The sequence below is a fragment of the Diplotaxodon limnothrissa genome, linkage group LG3 (assembly GCF_057381915.1).
Source record: "Diplotaxodon limnothrissa isolate DT_005_m linkage group LG3, D_limnothrissa_male_GT1.1, whole genome shotgun sequence".
NCBI classification, from domain to species: Eukaryota; Metazoa; Chordata; class Actinopteri; order Cichliformes; family Cichlidae; genus Diplotaxodon; species Diplotaxodon limnothrissa.
This window is the reverse complement of record NC_140598.1, coordinates 198,176-217,480: the sequence shown is the minus strand read 5'-3', so window position 1 is coordinate 217,480 and position 19,305 is coordinate 198,176. Positions and strand designations below refer to the sequence as shown.

At 42.7% G+C, this 19,305-nt stretch overlaps 2 protein-coding genes across 2 annotated transcripts in view; one reads left to right on the top strand and one right to left on the bottom strand.

Annotated features, from left to right (window-relative positions):
• The window catches only part of LOC146634202 (butyrophilin-like protein 2), a 295,376-nt gene that overhangs the window by 170,717 nt on the left and 105,354 nt on the right, over positions 1-19,305 (bottom strand). The window lies entirely within an intron of this gene.
• LOC146634204 (uncharacterized) overlaps positions 1-19,305 on the top strand; it is a 62,593-nt gene that overhangs the window by 22,371 nt on the left and 20,917 nt on the right. The window contains exons 7-8 of the mRNA XM_085375510.1: positions 2,532-2,855; positions 12,449-12,772. Coding sequence (XP_085231636.1) covers positions 2,532-2,855; positions 12,449-12,772 — 648 coding nt within the window. The remainder of the gene's footprint in view (positions 1-2,531; positions 2,856-12,448; positions 12,773-19,305) is intronic.

Here is a 19,305-nt window from a genome sequence, read left to right as displayed (position 1 = left end):
CAATAGTCGACCTTCATCAATGTGATGATTTTATGGATATTAAAAGTAAGCACTGAGACAAATTTAGTAATGCCAACATATTAAAAGAACAATATTTGTCTATTATACATAATACATATACAGTGTCAAAGGAACCTGTCTTTGAGTGAAGATTTAAGGTGACAGGAAATATAAATAAATGCAGCTTGAATCTTTACTGCAGCTCAGTGTTTGAAACAGACTTCATTCACTGCGTTAATAACTAATGATGATTGAAATAATAACTTTAATATTGGCCATATTATATTTACATTACCAAAGTAAGATGACTTTAGTCTCATGAACAACATTAGCTAACTGTTATTTACTAGCTAATCTTAAAATGACTGTTCAGTACAGAAATGAAGCCCAACAATCATGTTTCACAGTCCCGTGGTCTCAGCCTCAGATACTCATCAAATCAAAGTTCATGTAGAAACAAACAAACAAATGAACAAAAGATTTTCTCCTTCATTTCTGTCAAATAACGCTGTATGAAACGTTTCCACCCTGGGCAGCGCGACGGAGGCTAGACCGTCCCATTTCACAAGCCCCTCACTTCCGGCCTTAGCGGTCTTTGAGTACGCGGCCCTTGTGGATCGTTAAGGCTGCGTACTTTAAGGCTGCAGCCCCTGGATTGGGATACAGCCTATATCTGGTGCTGCACTCTCTGCTGGTTGTAGCTGCTGCTCTACACACTGCTGTGTCCTTCAGAGTCCTCCTCAAACACGGTTTTCTGTTCTGGTTAAACACCTCTGCTGCAGCTTCAAAACGACTCAGTCTTTTGCGTTTCTTCTATGTTCTTGTTTATTCTGTTATGTCTTTTGTTTAGGTTTGCTATGTATTGGGGTTTTGTTTTATGCCTGCCTGTGTTCCCTCTGTCTGTTCATGGTGTCACTGTGTCTGCTCGTGAGTCTGTCTGTTAAGTTCAGTGTCTTGTCTGGTCCTCTATGTCTGTTTCCTGTTTTTTTCTGAAGGTCCTTGTCTCATGTGAGTGTGTTCAGTTTACGTTTCCCGTGTCTCGTCAGCTCTGATTTCTCCCAGGTGTGTTCCCCTCCTGTCTCCCATCCCTTGATTACTGCTGTTTGTATTTAAGCCCCGTGTTCTCCTGCCTGTTGCCGGTTCGTCTGCATTAATTCCCTGCGTGTTTCTATGTTTCCCTGGGTCTCCAGTTAGAGCTTCAGCTGCCTGCATCTTGGGTCCTCATTAAATTTCATATGGCTCATCCCTCGAGCCTTGACAATGAGAAGCTCTAAAGTGAAGATTTCTCTTCTTGAATCTCTCTGCTCCTCATGAAGGAGCTTTTTTACTGTTTTAAAAAAAGTGTGCGTCCCTTTGTCCACTTTGACAGACAGCTGACAGCTTCAATCATCATTAATACTCATAAAAAATTAATGTTTAAAAAGCATTAAAGCAGAAGAACAGGAAGTCCTGCAGACCAACACAGTTTAGTTTAGTGTCTTAAAGGCTGCCAGTGCCTCTCTTTGCTGTAACCAACCTTTCTCTTTATTTCTGAGCTTTTTAAGGACTTTAACTGATGCATCAACCTTTGAAAATGGAAAGAAATCAGTCAGATTCATGGCTGCATCACAGTGTCACATGTAGTTCTCCACATCAGCTGGATTATATCTATAGCAGCAAACAGCAGCTGATGCACAAATCTTTGTCTGTGTGAATAAAGTTGGATCAGTTCAAACAGTTTGTTGCTCTGCTTGAAAGCAGCAGTTTTTCTAATGCACCACCTTCATGTTTCCTTCATATTTGAATCCCCCTGTAGATGCTGACAGGTAACCATGTCACACAGAGCTCATGCCTTTGAATCCAGCTGTGACTGTTGATTTTCTATTGAATGGACTTTTTCAAATCCAGCTGTAGGCCTGTGTTTGTGAGCTCATTAACAGCTGTTTGTTTAGAGAGACGTGGTCCTCACAGGACAGCCACTACAAACATATGATTTTATAGAATATGATGCATTACTGCAGATTCAACACAATAGAAAGGATTTGAAATGAGCTCAGCCTTAAACATGTGCAGCAGTAATATTGATCCACAGACACTGATGGGAACATTTTTCTGCACAATAAGTACTTTGACTTTTCATACTTTATGTACAATTTGCCAGTACTGCAGTTTTGTGTGTAGTGAGGTGTTTTCATGGTGTTTTCTTGGTGCTTTTACTAAAGGAAGGCTTCTATCAAATTCTTCCACATGTTGTCAAACTGAGCTGTGTGATGAAGTGAGTGTGACAGAAACACTCAGACTGTGTTTCTCTGCTTCATCAAGTCAAATCTGGTCCTCAGAGACTGAATAAAGTCCTGTCCCACTAACAGCAGCTCCAACAGTCTGTTCACTGCTTTCTTCCTGTCAGTCTTCATCTTTCTGCTGCGTCTCCTCTTCACACTGACCACTTTCTATCTAACAGTGAGCTCCCAGTGAAGCAGCAGCATTCAGCCTGTTAGAGTCAACACAAATGTCTCCATCCAAGCTCATGTTGTGCTTTGTTGTCCTCTCAGTCCCCCAGGTGGAGGTGGATTCAGGGGTGGAGTCTGTCCAGCTGCCCTTCAACACCACACTTCACCTGCCTGAAGACGCTAAAGTGGAGTGGATGGGCACATACGTGAAAGCCCACGTGTATAAGAACGGCTCTGACCGGCCTAAAGAACAGGACCAGGTTTACAGAGACCGAACGAAGATGAATGAAGACCTGCTGAGAACTGGAGACCTCAGTCTGACCCTGAAACACCCCACAGACTGGGACACCAGGACCTACACCTGCACCGTCTACAGCAGGGAGGGAAACATCCTGCTGAAGAGAAAGGTGGAGCTGAAAGTCAGAGGTCAGTGCTGTAGACACAGGTCAAAGGTCAGAGGTCATGCAGGAGTTTATTCTCTAAAAGCTTTTAGTTTGAATCTATTTTCAGTTCATTCAAATAAAATAAATTCTTTGATGTTTTGATCTAAAAGCCAAAAATGTCAGGCGGAGCAACTGTGTGTTTAAATGAACTAAGAAGAGCATTAAAATGATCCTACCTTCAAAATAAAAGCCTCTGGCATGATGTGAGTTTGGATCAAATCAATAGTTTTGTTAGTTTAGTCCAAATCAGTGTAAATGTATAAATATCAATAGTTTTAAAGCTGCTGAGATCATTCAAACACTTTGATCCAGTCATTTGGATGTTGTCACATGTCAGGGTGGAGAAGCCATAAATACGAGGCTTTTATTGTGAAAATGCTGAGTGTGATGATCCAGAGGAGCCCATGGGGTGTTTGTGGCTGGATGCAAAGGTTTGTAGCTCTCCTTGTAAAGAGAAACAGCTTGAAGCTACAGAGGAGCGTCTGCAGAAGAAGACAGGGGAAAGAGGAAGAAGCTGAGGCCGCTGGAGAAAAGACAGGAAAAGGAAATCAGCTTCATTTGTTGGAGGCCGTTTGTTCATCACACTGAAATATTCCCACTTTAGAGACAGGAAACAAAGTGAAGTGTGGATTGATGTTTGTCTCCATGATTTGGGCCCTGGAGTCATTTCTTCATCTCCCACTTTAAGACATATTAATGTCAGCCTCACACGTCCCACAGTGGACACATTTCTATTTCTAGATGATATTTGGAGGATGGTCATGTGTTTCTCTGCTGTCACAGCTCTTTGTGATATTTGAGCGCAGCTGTAATGTTTGTGTGGTTAAAGCCACCAGACTCCACTGACAAAAACTCTCATTTTAGCCGGAGAACACGGGGCTGCTGTGGGACTTTGTGTTTGCAAAGGTTTCTATTGGAGGCATGTTTGCCTTTATTATATAGGTGCAGAGAGTAGACAGGAAAGTGGGGAGAGAGTGAGGGACACACAGGCACCTGTAGTAAGCCCCGCCTTCAGCCCACCTGCTCAGCCAGGTGAGCTATAGCGCTGCTTTAACATGTTGGTGTGATTGAGAGTGAATGAAAGTGAGTGATGGAGGCAGCAGGAAACTAACAGGCTGTTTGTTCTGAGAGGTCACATGACTGTTGTTCTCAGCAGAGTCTGATGATTTGATGAGACCATGAGAGCGGCTTCAGTTCCTCATCAGAAAGAGTCTGACAGAAGCTCCTCCCTCTGTACCCCAGTAGACTTCTATTAGACTGCTCCAGATTCCTGAGAGTTCACACAGAAAACTTTACAAACAGCCAAAGAAAAACTATTGAAAAGCTTCAAGATCACAAAGAGCTCTTTGTGACCCATGCAGACCCTCAGAAAGGAAGCGTTTGTGTCCACTGACATGTTAGAGTGCTTTTAATTTGAAATTCACACAGGAAATCATGTGTTTCCATAAAGAGTGTAGTGCAGTAAGTTTAAGAGAGCAGGGCCAAAACAGACTGATGGATTATTGTGACATCACTGTTTGATTCTTCTATTCAACTGAAGAAGAAGAAAAGTTCTCTTCAGTTCGTGAGGTCAAAGGTTAAAGGTCAGACTCGGGTTCATCTTTGGTCAGTTTACAACACAGGTGTTCAGACAGGTGGGAAAGCAGTGGGTGGAAGAAAAGAGAGGATGTGGAGGAGAAATGAGGAGCACAGGAAGGAGAGAGGAGAGGAGGTCATAGAGAGAGATCACTAAATGATCTCTGGAGAGCCAAAACACTCCTTCAAACAGTCCCAGACTTTACTCAGTTAAACTTCAGGATGACTGGAAGACTGTTCCTGTATGCTGTGTGGTGGGTGAGGTGCTGAGTGGGGATAAATCACAGTCTGGTTCTTGAGGTGGTCCTGACCTTGAAATGCTCTCATTCATTCCTCGGTGTGAACAGGCAGCTTCTGCAGGTGTGGTGCTAAAGCTCCATCTGGGTGGAGTCACAGGTGTTAGCTGGTGAACAGCTGAGTCTGTAGGCTCTATGGCTGTATCCAAATTCAGGGTCTGCAGCCTTAAAGGCCTCATTTTAAGGCCGATTACATCACAGCAACGCGACAAAGGCTGTCCCAATTCAAAGGCTGCTCGAAATGCGGCCCTCAAATGCGTCCTTCATTTTCCTGAATTTTAAGGATGTGGCGGTGTAGACTTCGTGGCCCAACATATCCCAGAATGCATAGCGCGGCGGTGGCGTGGATGATTTTGCCGGGGAAAAAAAAGGCAGACGAAGGGCACCCGAAGAGTAAACTTTTAAAAGTAAGTACTGAATATTATGTTTAATAATGAAGAACATTTAAACATTACTGTTCGCCACATGTCGGCAAAGTTATGTGACATTAGCGATGTTTGTACTAACTTGGTTTTAAAGCCTTTTAAATATACGCCGTTCAATAGTCGACCTTCATCAATGTGATGATTTTATGGATATTAAAAGTAAGCACTGAGACAAATTTAGTAATGCCAACATATTAAAAGAACAATATTTGTCTATTATACATAATACATATACAGTGTCAAAGGAACCTGTCTTTGAGTGAAGATTTAAGGTGACAGGAAATATAAATAAATGCAGCTTGAATCTTTACTGCAGCTCAGTGTTTGAAACAGACTTCATTCACTGCGTTAATAACTAATGATGATTGAAATAATAACTTTAATATTGGCCATATTATATTTACATTACCAAAGTAAGATGACTTTAGTCTCATGAACAACATTAGCTAACTGTTATTTACTAGCTAATCTTAAAATGACTGTTCAGCACAGAAATGAAGCCCAACAATCATGTTTCACAGTCCCGTGGTCTCAGCCTCAGATACTCATCAAATCAAAGTTCATGTAGAAACAAACAAACAAATGAACAAAAGATTTTCTCCTTCATTTCTGTCAAATAACGCTGTATGAAACGTTTCCACCCTGGGCAGCGCGACGGAGGCTAGACCGTCCCATTTCACAAGCCCCTCACTTCCGGCCTTAACGGTCTTTGAGTACGCGGCCCTTGTGGATCGTTAAGGCTGCGTACTTTAAGGCTGCAGACCCTGGATTGGGATACAGCCTATATCTGGTGCTGCACTCTCTGCTGGTTGTAGCTGCTGCTCTACACACTGCTGTGTCCTTCAGAGTCCTCCTCAAACACGGTTTTCTGTTCTGGTTAAACACCTCTGCTGCAGCTTCAAAACGACTCAGTCTTTTGCGTTTCTTCTATGTTCTTGTTTATTCTGTTATGTCTTTTGTTTAGGTTTGCTATGTATTGGGGTTTTGTTTTATGCCTGCCTGTGTTCCCTCTGTCTGTTCATGGTGTCACTGTGTCTGCTCGTGAGTCTGTCTGTTAAGTTCAGTGTCTTGTCTGGTCCTCTATGTCTGTTTCCTGTTTTTTTCTGAAGGTCCTTGTCTCATGTGAGTGTGTTCAGTTTACGTTTCCCGTGTCTCGTCAGCTCTGATTTCTCCCAGGTGTGTTCCCCTCCTGTCTCCCATCCCTTGATTACTGCTGTTTGTATTTAAGCCCCGTGTTCTCCTGCCTGTTGCCGGTTCGTCTGCATTAATTCCCTGTGTGTTTCTATGTTTCCCTTGGTCTCCAGTTAGAGCTTCAGCTGCCTGCATCTTGGGTCCTCATTAAATTTCACATGGCTCATCCCTCGAGCCTTGACAATGAGAAGCTCTAAAGTGAAGATTTCTCTTCTTGAATCTCTCTGCTCCTCATGAAGGAGCTTTTTTACTGTTTTAAAAAAAGTGTGCGTCCCTTTGTCCACTTTGACAGACAGCTGACAGCTTCAATCATCATTAATACTCATAAAAAATTAATGTTTAAAAAGCATTAAAGCAGAAGAACAGGAAGTCCTGCAGACCAACACAGTTTAGTTTAGTGTCTTAAAGGCTGCCAGTGCCTCTCTTTGCTGTAACCAACCTTTCTCTTTATTTCTGAGCTTTTTAAGGACTTTAACTGATGCATCAACCTTTGAAAATGGAAAGAAATCAGTCAGATTCATGGCTGCATCACAGTGTCACATGTAGTTCTCCACATCAGCTGGATTATATCTATAGCAGCAAACAGACTGAAAGCTGTGGACAGTTTCTGTGGCTGGATTATTTCATATGTGTTTGTAGGAGTTTCACTTTCAGAGCACAAAGTTTGGAGTAAAGTATTAAAATGAGTTCCTCAGGTCTGTGACACACACTTTACTGCAAACTGTACAAAATTTAAAACCTAAAAGTGTAAATAAATATGGAGATGTTGTGATTGTTGCTTTGAGGAGAGTTCATGACTTTCATGAGTTTGGACATTGAGGGGAAGATGTTATCAGAACGAGCGTTTAATCGGCTCAAAGCTGAGTGTTTAGAGTCGAGCTCCACGTTTCTTCTCATCAGTTCATTTATTTGCAAACAAGTTTCCTGTACTTACGTGTAATTTGCAGCAACAAGTCAGGTTTCTGCAGGAAACAATGAAACAAGAACCCTGTACTTGCTGGGCTGTGGGCCGTATCATGGAGTCTTAATCTGGTTTAACTTCAGGTATTTTATAGGAAAGATGCAAATTGTCTGTGAATCATTTTCAGTATCGTAGCAGCCGAAGTCATTACTGAGTAAGTTCTGCTTCAGTCATTTTCTGCACACTGGACGTTTCACTGTTTCACTGTTCAGCTGTCTTTACATGTTACCTATAAAATGAACACAGTGATAAACACACTGATACTTTGATCCGTACGATCAAACTGTGGAGAGCACAGGCATCATGTGAGCTTATAAACATGGAGACGAGCTGTTCATTCAACTTGAAACAGAAGAACATGAAACAATCCATCAGCATCCACAACAACACTCACACTCAGAACAAGTTTCTTTTCTGTTCACTTTGTAAAATGTCTTTTACTTTGTGAGCAAGAGTCCAAAAACTTGCTCAGACTGTCAGCAGATTTTCACAGAGTCGTCCCAACTAGTAGAAAAGCACCAAAGCTTTCAGCTTCTCCAGTGATCTCCACCTGTGCAGACACACATGGAGGTTTCCAGCACTCATTAATACATGTGGCCTCTTACTGTTAGGACCAATAATTCATTTAGGTTTGATGAACGTCGGCCTGAATCCACCTCCCACCACCAGGAGCTGAATAAGCAGTTATAGATGTAAATAAATCTGCTTCTTTATCATCTGAGACCCAAAAAGTGGAACGTACAGAGCTAAAATCATGTGTTTGATTTTTGGCTTTTACAAACAAGCCATTACTACCACACTTCCTGGCCACTTCATTAGGTCCACCTTGTTAGTAATGGGCTGGAGCCCTTTTTCCTTCAGAGCTGCTTCATTCTTTGTAGTACAGTTTTAACAAGGACACATTTTCACCATGGTAACATGATAGTGTCACACAGTTACTGCACACGTGTCATCTCCACATCATGATGCAAATATCCACTTCCACCACAGCCACAGCTGCTCTATTGGATCCAGACTTGGTGGATTTGAATCCAGTGAAGTGATTTTCATGTTTGAAGAACTGCTTTGAGATGATGTCAGATTTGCTTCTCCTGCTAGAAACATCCACACCAACCAGGTATTTTCACACAGAGCTGCTGCTCACTGGACAGCTTCTCTTCTTTGGACCATTGTCAGTGAACCCTGGAGGAGGCTGTGGTCAAATCCCAGCACATCAGAACAAGCGTGCCCTGTTCACAGTCATTTCAATGAGCTTTCTTACAAGGATCCATGTGCAAGTGACATGAAGCTGCAACAGTTTTACAAGCTGTGTTACAAAATGAATGTCACAGAGCAAACTTGGATATAACACTATAAGTCTTTGCTCTTTGTTTCCTTAGTGCAGCTGTAATGATCTCTGGTTACTGTGGGCCCATTAAAAAGTGTGGACGTGTCATTTCCACAGAACATTTCACAGACAGTAAGATAGAAGCATAACTTCATAAATATAGTGTTTTAAATGCACATGCTGGAGCTCACAGTGATGCTGCTGTGTGACAGGGTTGTGTTGTTCACACTGTCATACTTGGTTGTCTTGGCGACAGGCTTTCTGGTGTCTCTTCATAATAACTTGTACCTGTGGGTCACATGATCAGGGCTGGTCACTCAAAGAAGAAAGAAACATTCGATTCAATCTGTTTACTCAGTTTGATTCTTTTAGTGCTTTAGTTTATTTCACTAACCTGATGCTGCGACTACAGACACAATCATTTTGTCCTCTTTAATGGTTTCGTAGATTCCCAGTAGCTCGACAGAAAGGCTGCTTTCAGTGCTCCACATAATATGAACCAGTAAGCAGCTGTGTGGATAGTATATGGTTCAGACTGGGACTGTGGTCAGATAGGACGAAGAGCGCTTTCATTAAAATGGCATCATCTGAGTGGAAAATACTCACGTGACTCAGATGTGTAACAGGAAGTGTGGACTGTGATGTCATCAGACAGAAACAGTCATTCAGTAATAAAGTGATTTAATATTCAACAACAGGAAAATAACATCAGACATGTTTGGTTTCATTCAGTGTTGCAGCTTCAGCTCATTAAGGCTAAAGTTCACTTTTTAAACTGTAAACTTAATAAAAGCAAACTGAAAGTATTGTAACATTTAGAACAAACACATGTTTGTATATAAACTGAGCCCAGCAGGAGAAGCTGAACACATCCACAGCTGTGAGGGACACTGGTGCTGTGACTGATTAAACACATCAAACACATCTGTGGACTCAATCTGTCAGTATTATTTGTCATATTTGAAACAGCTTAAAAACAGTGCTGTGTTAGAGCTGTGCTGTCATGTCTGATTGTATTTAAGGTCCAATCATGTACTTGTGTATTTGTAACTAAGCAACCACGTGGGCGGAGCTTCAGCTCTGAACATTTTAGAGCATCAGCTGATAAAAACACTGAGACAGGAAGGATTTGAAGTCTTCTACGCTCTTTATTCTTGCTTGTGCAGAGTTTGTGGCTGCAAAGCGACCGTCAACAACAACTGCTTCCTCTGCTGACAGGAAGTGACATCATCCCACCTGAGGCTTTGATTCAAACAATAAAAGAGCTAAACTGCTGAGTAGAGCAAAGATGGGTTTACTAAAACAGAGGATCAGATGTCAGGTCAGGTAATGTCTTCATTTAATCCAGTAACAAACCAAAGGTTCCAGGTTTGAGCTTCTTGAAGTCCTGTTATTAAGTCTGTTCATCATTTTCATTCATTTGATAACTTCTACCAATAACAACCAATTATTTTCAAGCTGAGAGATTTAGTGTGAAAACCAGAAGCAGGAAATGATGCTGTGCAGTATATTTGTGGAAAACAATGATGAGGCTAAAGTCAAGATCACACACACGTAAAAATAAACACAACATTTGTGTGTAAACACAGCAGGTGGAACATTTATTTGATGCTTTAGCTGCTACTTGTGATACAAATGTTTGCAGTCGTGCTTCATGGTTACTGAACGTAAAACAACACAAACCCTGCTGATTGTTGGTTTGTGTGTTATTTGTGTTGTGTTCAGGTGACTATAGAAAGACTAATGACACAAATATTATGGATGGACACGTTTCCTGGGCTGCTTCAGGTTTTCCATACAAACACTTGATGTTTGGTAGTTCCAGGTCCAACATGGTGCATGGATATATCCAGCGTCCCTCTTCTGCACGTTTGCTGTTCATCAGTCTCAGCCTTCCTCTCTGTCTTTGTCCTGTAGACTCCTCAGCCTGAGCTGTCCCTGTCACCCACTCATTTCCATCCTTTCTATTCTGCTCACTTGTTCAAATCTTCTACTCTGCCACCTCCAGGTCGCCTCCTGTCGTTGTGTCATGTCTCCATCATCACAGCCTCACTAGGCTGTAAAGCTTCATGTTGACTGTAGCTGCTGTCCTCCTGTCACAGATCACAGCTGATACATGTGTGCACCCACTCCATCCTGCTATACTGTCACTTCACCTCTTTGGGACTTTGCTGCTTTGTATGGAGGACTTCATGTCTTTAAACTGATCCACCATCACCACCTCCACTCCTTCATCTTCACTGTCGTGTCTCCAGCTTCTTCACACACACTCTTCTCTTCAGAGCATACCTCCACCTGTCCAGGCTCTCTTCCACCCACCTGCTTCCTGCTCTCACTACAGATCACAATGTCCTCAGCAAACAGAGCTGCTGAGACTCCTGCCTGAGCTCATCTGCCAGCCTGTCCATCAGCACTGCTAACAAGAAGGGGCTCAGAGTGGATTTCTGATGTAATCCCAGCCCCAGCAGGAACCCATCTTTCCCTGCTGCTGCAAACCTTCCCACTGTCTCTCTGTCCTCATACATGTACTGCACCAACCATTGTTTGCATGCACACAGAAACAGTGCAGCTCCTCCTGACCTTCTCTGCACATCTGAAGTGCTTGTTCTTGTCATGAAGCTGCTGCTCACACGTCACTCTTCCAGCTTCTCAACACACTCTTTCCATGTCAGTACATTTCCACCTCTATCTGTCATCACACTAACCTGCTGTAATCCTTTCAGCTGGAGCTTCTTTGTAGACACGTCCCTACATTGCAGCCTGATTACAATGCAGACAGTCGGCTACAGTGTGGCTGGATTTCCTTTCTTAGCGTGCTTTGCTATAAAATAGCCAACAAGGCCTCACGTGACATCAGTCAGTGAGAGTTTCACTGTTGCAGCAGCTCTGTTCACTCACACTTATTAATATTAATGCTCATTACAAATGTTACAGCAGCTGATGCACAAATCTTTGTCTGTGTGAATAAAGTTGGATCAGTTCAAACAGTTTGTTGCTCTGCTTGAAAGCAGCAGTTTTTCTAATGCACCACCTTCATGTTTCCTTCATATTTGAATCCCCCTGTAGATGCTGACAGGTAACCATGTCACACAGAGCTCAAGCCTTTGAATCCAGCTGTGACTGTTGATTTTCTATTGAATGGACTTTTTCAAATCCAGCTGTAGGCCTGTGTTTGTGAGCTCATTAACAGCTGTTTGTTTAGAGAGACGTGGTCCTCACAGGACAGCCACTACAAACATATGATTTTATAGAATATGATGCATTACTGCAGATTCAACACAATAGAAAGGATTTGAAATGAGCTCAGCCTTAAACATGTGCAGCAGTAATATTGATCCACAGACACTGATGGGAACATTTTTCTGCACAATAAGTACTTTGACTTTTCATACTTTATGTACAATTTGCCAGTACTGCAGTTTTGTGTGTAGTGAGGTGTTTTCATGGTGTTTTCTTGGTGCTTTTACTAAAGGAAGCTTCTATCAAATTCTTCCACATGTTGTCAAACTGAGCTGTGTGATGAAGTGAGTGTGACAGAAACACTCAGACTGTGTTTCTCTGCTTCATCAAGTCAAATCTGGTCCTCAGAGACTGAATAAAGTCCTGTCCCACTAACAGCAGCTCCAACAGTCTGTTCACTGCTTTCTTCCTGTCAGTCTTCATCTTTCTGCTGCGTCTCCTCTTCACACTGACCACTTTCTATCTAACAGTGAGCTCCCAGTGAAGCAGCAGCATTCAGCCTGTTAGAGTCAACACAAATGTCTCCATCCAAGCTCATGTTGTGCTTTGTTGTCCTCTCAGTCCCCCAGGTGGAGGTGGATTCAGGGGTGGAGTCTGTCCAGCTGCCCTTCAACACCACACTTCACCTGCCTGAAGACGCTAAAGTGGAGTGGATGGGCACATCCGTGAAAGTCCACGTGTATAAGAACGGCTCTGACCAGCCTGAAGAACAGCACCAGGCTTACAGAGACCGAACGAAGATGAATGAAGACCTGCTGAGAACTAGAGACCTCAGTCTGACCCTGAAACACCCCACAGATGGAGACAACTGGACCTACACCTGCACCGTCTACAGCAGGGAGGGAAACATGCTGATGAAGAAACAAGTGGAGCTGAAAGTCAGAGGTCAGTGCTGTAGATACAGGTCAAAGGTCAGAGGTCATGCAGGAGTTTATTCTCTAAAAGCTTTTAGTTTGAATCTATTTTCAGTTCATTCAAATAAAATAAATTCTTTGATGTTTTGATCTAAAAGCCAAAAATGTCAGGCGGAGCAACTGTGTGTTTAAATGAACTAAGAAGACCATTAAAATGATCCTACCTTCAAAATAAAAGCCTCTGGCATGATGTGAGTTTGGATCAAATCAATAGTTTTGTTAGTTTAGTCCAAATCAGTGTAAATGTATAAATATCAATAGTTTTAAAGCTGCTGAGATCATTCAAACACTTTGATCCAGTCATTTGGATGTTGTCACATGTCAGGGTGGAGCAACCATAAATACGAGGCTTTTATTGTGAAAATGCTGAGTGTGATGATCCAGAGGAGCCCATGGGGTGTTTGTGGCTGGATGCAAAGGTTTGTAGCTCTCCTTGTAAAGAGAAACAGCTTGAAGCTACAGAGGAGCGTCTGCAGAAGAAGACAGGGGAAAGAGGAAGAAGCTGAGGCCGCTGGAGAAAAGACAGGAAAAGGAAATCAGCTTCATTTGTTGGAGGCCGTTTGTTCATCACACTGAAATATTCCCACTTTAGAGACAGGAAACAAAGTGAAGTGTGGATTGATGTTTGTCTCCATGATTTGGGCCCTGGAGTCATTTCTTCATCTCCCACTTTAAGACATATTAATGTCAGCCTCACACGTCCCACAGTGGACACATTTCTATTTCTAGATGATATTTGGAGGATGGTCATGTGTTTCTCTGCTGTCACAGCTCTTTGTGATATTTGAGCGCAGCTGTAATGTTTGTGTGGTTAAAGCCACCAGACTCCACTGACAAAAACTCTCATTTTAGCCGGAGAACACGGGGCTGCTGTGGGACTTTGTGTTTGCAAAGGTTTCTATTGGAGGCATGTTTGCCTTTATTATATAGGTGCAGAGAGTAGACAGGAAAGTGGGGAGAGAGTGAGGGACACACAGGCACCTGTAGTAAGCCCCGCCTTCAGCCCACCTGCTCAGCCAGGTGAGCTATAGCGCTGCTTTAACATGTTGGTGTGATTGAGAGTGAATGAAAGTGAGTGATGGAGGCAGCAGGAAACTAACAGGCTGTTTGTTCTGAGAGGTCACATGACTGTTGTTCTCAGCAGAGTCTGATGATTTGATGAGACCATGAGAGCGGCTTCAGTTCCTCATCAGAAAGAGTCTGACAGAAGCTCCTCCCTCTGTACCCCAGTAGACTTCTATTAGACTGCTCCAGATTCCTGAGAGTTCACACAGAAAACTTTACAAACAGCCAAAGAAAAACTATTGAAAAGCTTCAAGATCACAAAGAGCTCTTTGTGACCCATGCAGACCCTCAGAAAGGAAGCGTTTGTGTCCACTGACATGTTAGAGTGCTTTTAATTTGAAATTCACACAGGAAATCATGTGTTTCCATAAAGAGTGTAGTGCAGTAAGTTTAAGAGAGCAGGGCCAAAACAGACTGATGGATTATTGTGACATCACTGTTTGATTCTTCTATTCAACTGAAGAAGAAGAAAAGTTCTCTTCAGTTGGTGAGGTCAAAGGTTAAAGGTCAGACTCGGGTTCATCTTTGGTCAGTTTACAACACAGGTGTTCAGACAGGTGGGAAAGCAGTGGGTGGAAGAAAAGAGAGGATGTGGAGGAGAAATGAGGAGCACAGGAAGGTGAGAGGAGAGGAGGTCATAGAGAGAGATCACTAAATGATCTCTGGAGAGCCAAAACACTCCTTCAAACAGTCCCAGACTTTACTCAGTTAAACTTCAGGATGACTGGAAGACTGTTCCTGTATGCTGTGTGGTGGGTGAGGTGCTGAGTGGGGATAAATCACAGTCTGGTTCTTGAGGTGGTCCTGACCTTGAAATGCTCTGATTCCTCGGTGTGAACAGGCAGCTTCTGCAGGTGTGGTGCTAAAGCTCCATCTGGGTGGAGTCACAGGTGTTAGCTGGTGAACAGCTGAGTCTGTCGGCTCTATGGCTGTATCCAAATTCAGGGTCTGCAGCCTTAAAGGCCTCATTTTAAGGCCGATTACATCACAGCAACGCGACAAAGGCTGTCCCAATTCAAAGGCTGCTCGAAATGCGGCCCTCAAATGCGTCCTTCATTTTCCTGAATTTTAAGGATGTGGCGGTGTAGACTTCGTGGCCCAACATATCCCAGAATGCATAGCGCGGCGGTGGCGTGGATGATTTTGCCGGAAAAAAAAGGCAGACGAAGGGCACCCGAAGAGTAAACTTTTAAAAGTAAGTACTGAATATTATGTTTAATAATGAAGAACATTTAAACATTACTGTTCGCCACATGTCGGCAAAGTTATGTGACATTAGCGATGTTTGTACTAACTTGGTTTTAAAGCCTTTCAAATATACGCCGTTCAATAGTCGACCTTCATCAATGTGATGATTTTATGGATATTAAAAGTAAGCACTGAGACAAATTTAGTAATGCCAACATATTAAAAGAACAATATTTGTCTATTATACATAATACATATACAGTGTCAAAGGAACCTGTCTTTGAGTGAAGATTTAAGGTGACAGGAAATATAAATAAATGCAGCTTGAATCTTTACTGCAGCTCAGTGTTTGAAACAGACTTCATTCACTGCTGTAATAACTAATGATGATTGAAATAATAACTTTAATATTGGCCATATTATATTTACATTACCAAAGTAAGATGACTTTAGTCTCATGAACAACATTAGCTAACTGTTAATTACTAGCTAATCTTAAAATGACTGTTCAGTACAGAAATGAAGCCCAACAATCATGTTTCACAGTCCCGTGGTCTCAGCCTCAGATACTCATCAAATCAAAGTTCATGTAGAAACAAACAAACAAATGAACAAAAGATTTTCTCCTTCATTTCTGTCAAATAACGCTGTATGAAACGTTTCCACCCTGGGCAGCGCGACGGAGGCTAGACCGTCCCATTTCACAAGCCCCTCACTTCCGGCCTTAGCGGTCTTTGAGTACGCGGCCCTTGTGGATCGTTAAGGCTGCGTACTTTAAGGCTGCAGACCCTGGATTGGGATACAGCCTATATCTGGTGCTGCACTCTCTGCTGGTTGTAGCTGCTGCTCTACACACTGCTGTGTCCTTCAGAGTCCTCCTCAAACACGGTTTTCTGTTCTGGTTAAACACCTCTGCTGCAGCTTCAAAACGACTCAGTCTTTTGCGTTTCTTCTATGTTCTTGTTTATTCTGTTATGTCTTTTGTTTAGGTTTGCTATGTATTGGGGTTTTGTTTTATGCCTGCCTGTGTTCCCTCTGTCTGTTCATGGTGTCACTGTGTCTGCTCGTGAGTCTGTCTGTTAAGTTCAGTGTCTTGTCTGGTCCTCTATGTCTGTTTCCTGTTTTTTTCTGAAGGTCCTTGTCTCATGTGAGTGTGTTCAGTTTACGTTTCCCGTGTCTCGTCAGCTCTGATTTCTCCCAGGTGTGTTCCCCTCCTGTCTCCCATCCCTTGATTACTGCTGTTTGTATTTAAGCCCCGTGTTCTCCTGCCTGTTGCCGGTTCGTCTGCATTAATTCCCTGCGTGTTTCTATGTTTCCCTTGGTCTCCAGTTAGAGCTTCAGCTGCCTGCATCTTGGGTCCTCATTAAATTTCATATGGCTCATCCCTCGAGCCTTGACAATGAGAAGCTCTAAAGTGAAGATTTCTCTTCTTGAATCTCTCTGCTCCTCATGAAGGAGCTTTTTTACTGTTTTAAAAAAAGTGTGCGTCCCTTTGTCCACTTTGACAGACAGCTGACAGCTTCAATCATCATTAATACTCATAAAAAATTAATGTTTAAAAAGCATTAAAGCAGAAGAACAGGAAGTCCTGCAGACCAACACAGTTTAGTGTCTTAAATGCTGCCAGTGCCTCTCTTTGCTGTAACCAACCTTTCTCTTTATTTCTGAGCTTTTTAAGGACTTTAACTGATGCATCAACCTTTGAAAATGGAAAGAAATCAGTCAGATTCATGGCTGCATCACAGTGTCACATGTAGTTCTCCACATCAGCTGGATTATATCTATAGCAGCAAACAGCAGCTGATGCACAAATCTTTGTCTGTGTGAATAAAGTTGGATCAGTTCAAACAGTTTGTTGCTCTGCTTGAAAGCAGCAGTTTTTCTAATGCACCACCTTCATGCTTCCTTCATATTTGAATCCCCCTGTAGATGCTGACAGGTAACCATGTCACACAGAGCTCAAGCCTTTGAATCCAGCTGTGACTGTTGATTTTCTATTGAATGGACTTTTTCAAATCCAGCTGTAGGCCTGTGTTTGTGAGCTCATTAACAGCTGTTTGTTTAGAGAGACGTGGTCCTCACAGGACAGCCACTACAAACATATGATTTTATAGAATATGATGCATTACTGCAGATTCAACACAATAGAAAGGATTTGAAATGAGCTCAGCCTTAAACATGTGCAGCAGTAATATTGATCCACAGACACTGATGGGAACATTTTTCTGCACAATAAGTACTTTGACTTTTCATACTTTATGTACAATTTGCCAGTACTGCAGTTTTGTGTGTAGTGAGGTGTTTTCATGGTGTTTTCTTGGTGCTTTTACTAAAGGAAGGCTTCTATCAAATTCTTCCACATGTTGTCAAACTGAGCTGTGTGATGAAGTGAGTGTGACAGAAACACTCAGACTGTGTTTCTCTGCTTCATCAAGTCAAATCTGGTCCTCAGAGACTGAATAAAGTCCTGTCCCACTAACAGCAGCTCCAACAGTCTGTTCACTGCTTTCTTCCTGTCAGTCTTCATCTTTCTGCTGCGTCTCCTCTTCACACTGACCACTTTCTATCTAACAGTGAGCTCCCAGTGAAGCAGCAGCATTCAGCCTGTTAGAGTCAACACAAATGTCTCCATCCAAGCTCATGTTGTGCTTTGTTGTCCTCTCAGTCCCCCAGGTGGAGGTGGATTCAGGGGTGGAGTCTGTCCAGCTGCCCTTAAACACCACACTTCACCTGCCTGAAGACGCTAAAGTGGAGTGGATAGGCACATCCGTGAAAGTCCACGTGTATAAGAATGACCCTGAGCAGCCTGAAGAACAGCACCAGCGTTACAGAGGCCAAACGAATATGAATGAAGACCTGCTGAAAACTGGAGACCTCAGTCTGACCCTGATATACCCCACAGACTTGGACACAGACACCTACACCTGCACCGTCTACAGCAGGAAGGGAAACATCCTGCTGAAGAAACAAGTGCAGCTGAAAGTCAGAGGTCAGTGCTGTAGATACAGGGCAAAGGTCAGAGGTCATGCAGGAGTTTATTCTCTAAAAGCTTTTAGTTTGAATCTATTTTCAGTTCATTCAAATAAAATAAATTCTTTGATGTTTTGATCTAAAAGCCAAAAATGTCAGGCGGAGCAACTGTGTGTTTAAATGAACTAAGAAGACCATTAAAATGATCCTACCTTCAAAATAAAAGCCTCTGGCATGATGTGAGTTTGGATCAAATCAATAGTTTTGTTAGTTTAGTCCAAATCAGTGTAAATGTATAAATATCAATAGTTTTAAAGCTGCTGAGATCATTCAAACACTTTGATCCAGTCATTTGGATGTTGTCACATGTCAGGCTGGAGCAGCCATAAATACGAGGCTTTTATTGTGAAAATGCTGAGTGTAATGATCCAGAGGAGCCCATGGGGTGTTTGTGGCTGGATGCAAAGGTTTGTAGCTCTCCTTGTAAAGAGAAACAGCTTGAAGCTACAGAGGAGCGTCTGCAGAAGAAGACAGGGGAAAGAGGAAGAAGCTGAGGCCGCTGGAGAAAAGACAGGAAAAGGAAATCAGCTTCATTTGTTGGAGGCCGTTTGTTCATCACACTGAAATATTCCCACTTTAGAGACAGGAAACAAAGTGAAGTGTGGATTGATGTTTGTCTCCATGATTTGGGCCCTGGAGTCATTTCTTCATCTCCCACTTTAAGACATATTAATGTCAGCCTCACACGTCCCACAGTGGACACATTTCTATTTCTAGATGATATTTGGAGGATGGTCATGTGTTTCTCTGCTGTCACAGCTCTTTGTGATATTTGAGCGCAGCTGTAATGTTTGTGTGGTTAAAGCCACCAGACTCCACTGACAAAAACTCTCATTTTAGCCGGAGAACACGGGGCTGCTGTGGGACTTTGTGTTTGCAAAGGTTTCTATTGGAGGCATGTTTGCCTTTATTATATAGGTGCAGAGAGTAGACAGGAAAGTGGGGAGAGAGTGAGGGACACACAGGCACCTGTAGTAAGCCCCGCCTTCAGCCCACCTGCTCAGCCAGGTGAGCTATAGCGCTGCTTTAACATGTTGGTGTGATTGAGAGTGAATGAAAGTGAGTGATGGAGGCAGCAGGAAACTAACAGGCTGTTTGTTCTGAGAGGTCACATGACTGTTGTTCTCAGCAGAGTCTGATGATTTGATGAGACCATGAGAGCGGCTTCAGTTCCTCATCAGAAAGAGTCTGACAGAAGCTCCTCCCTCTGTACCCCAGTAG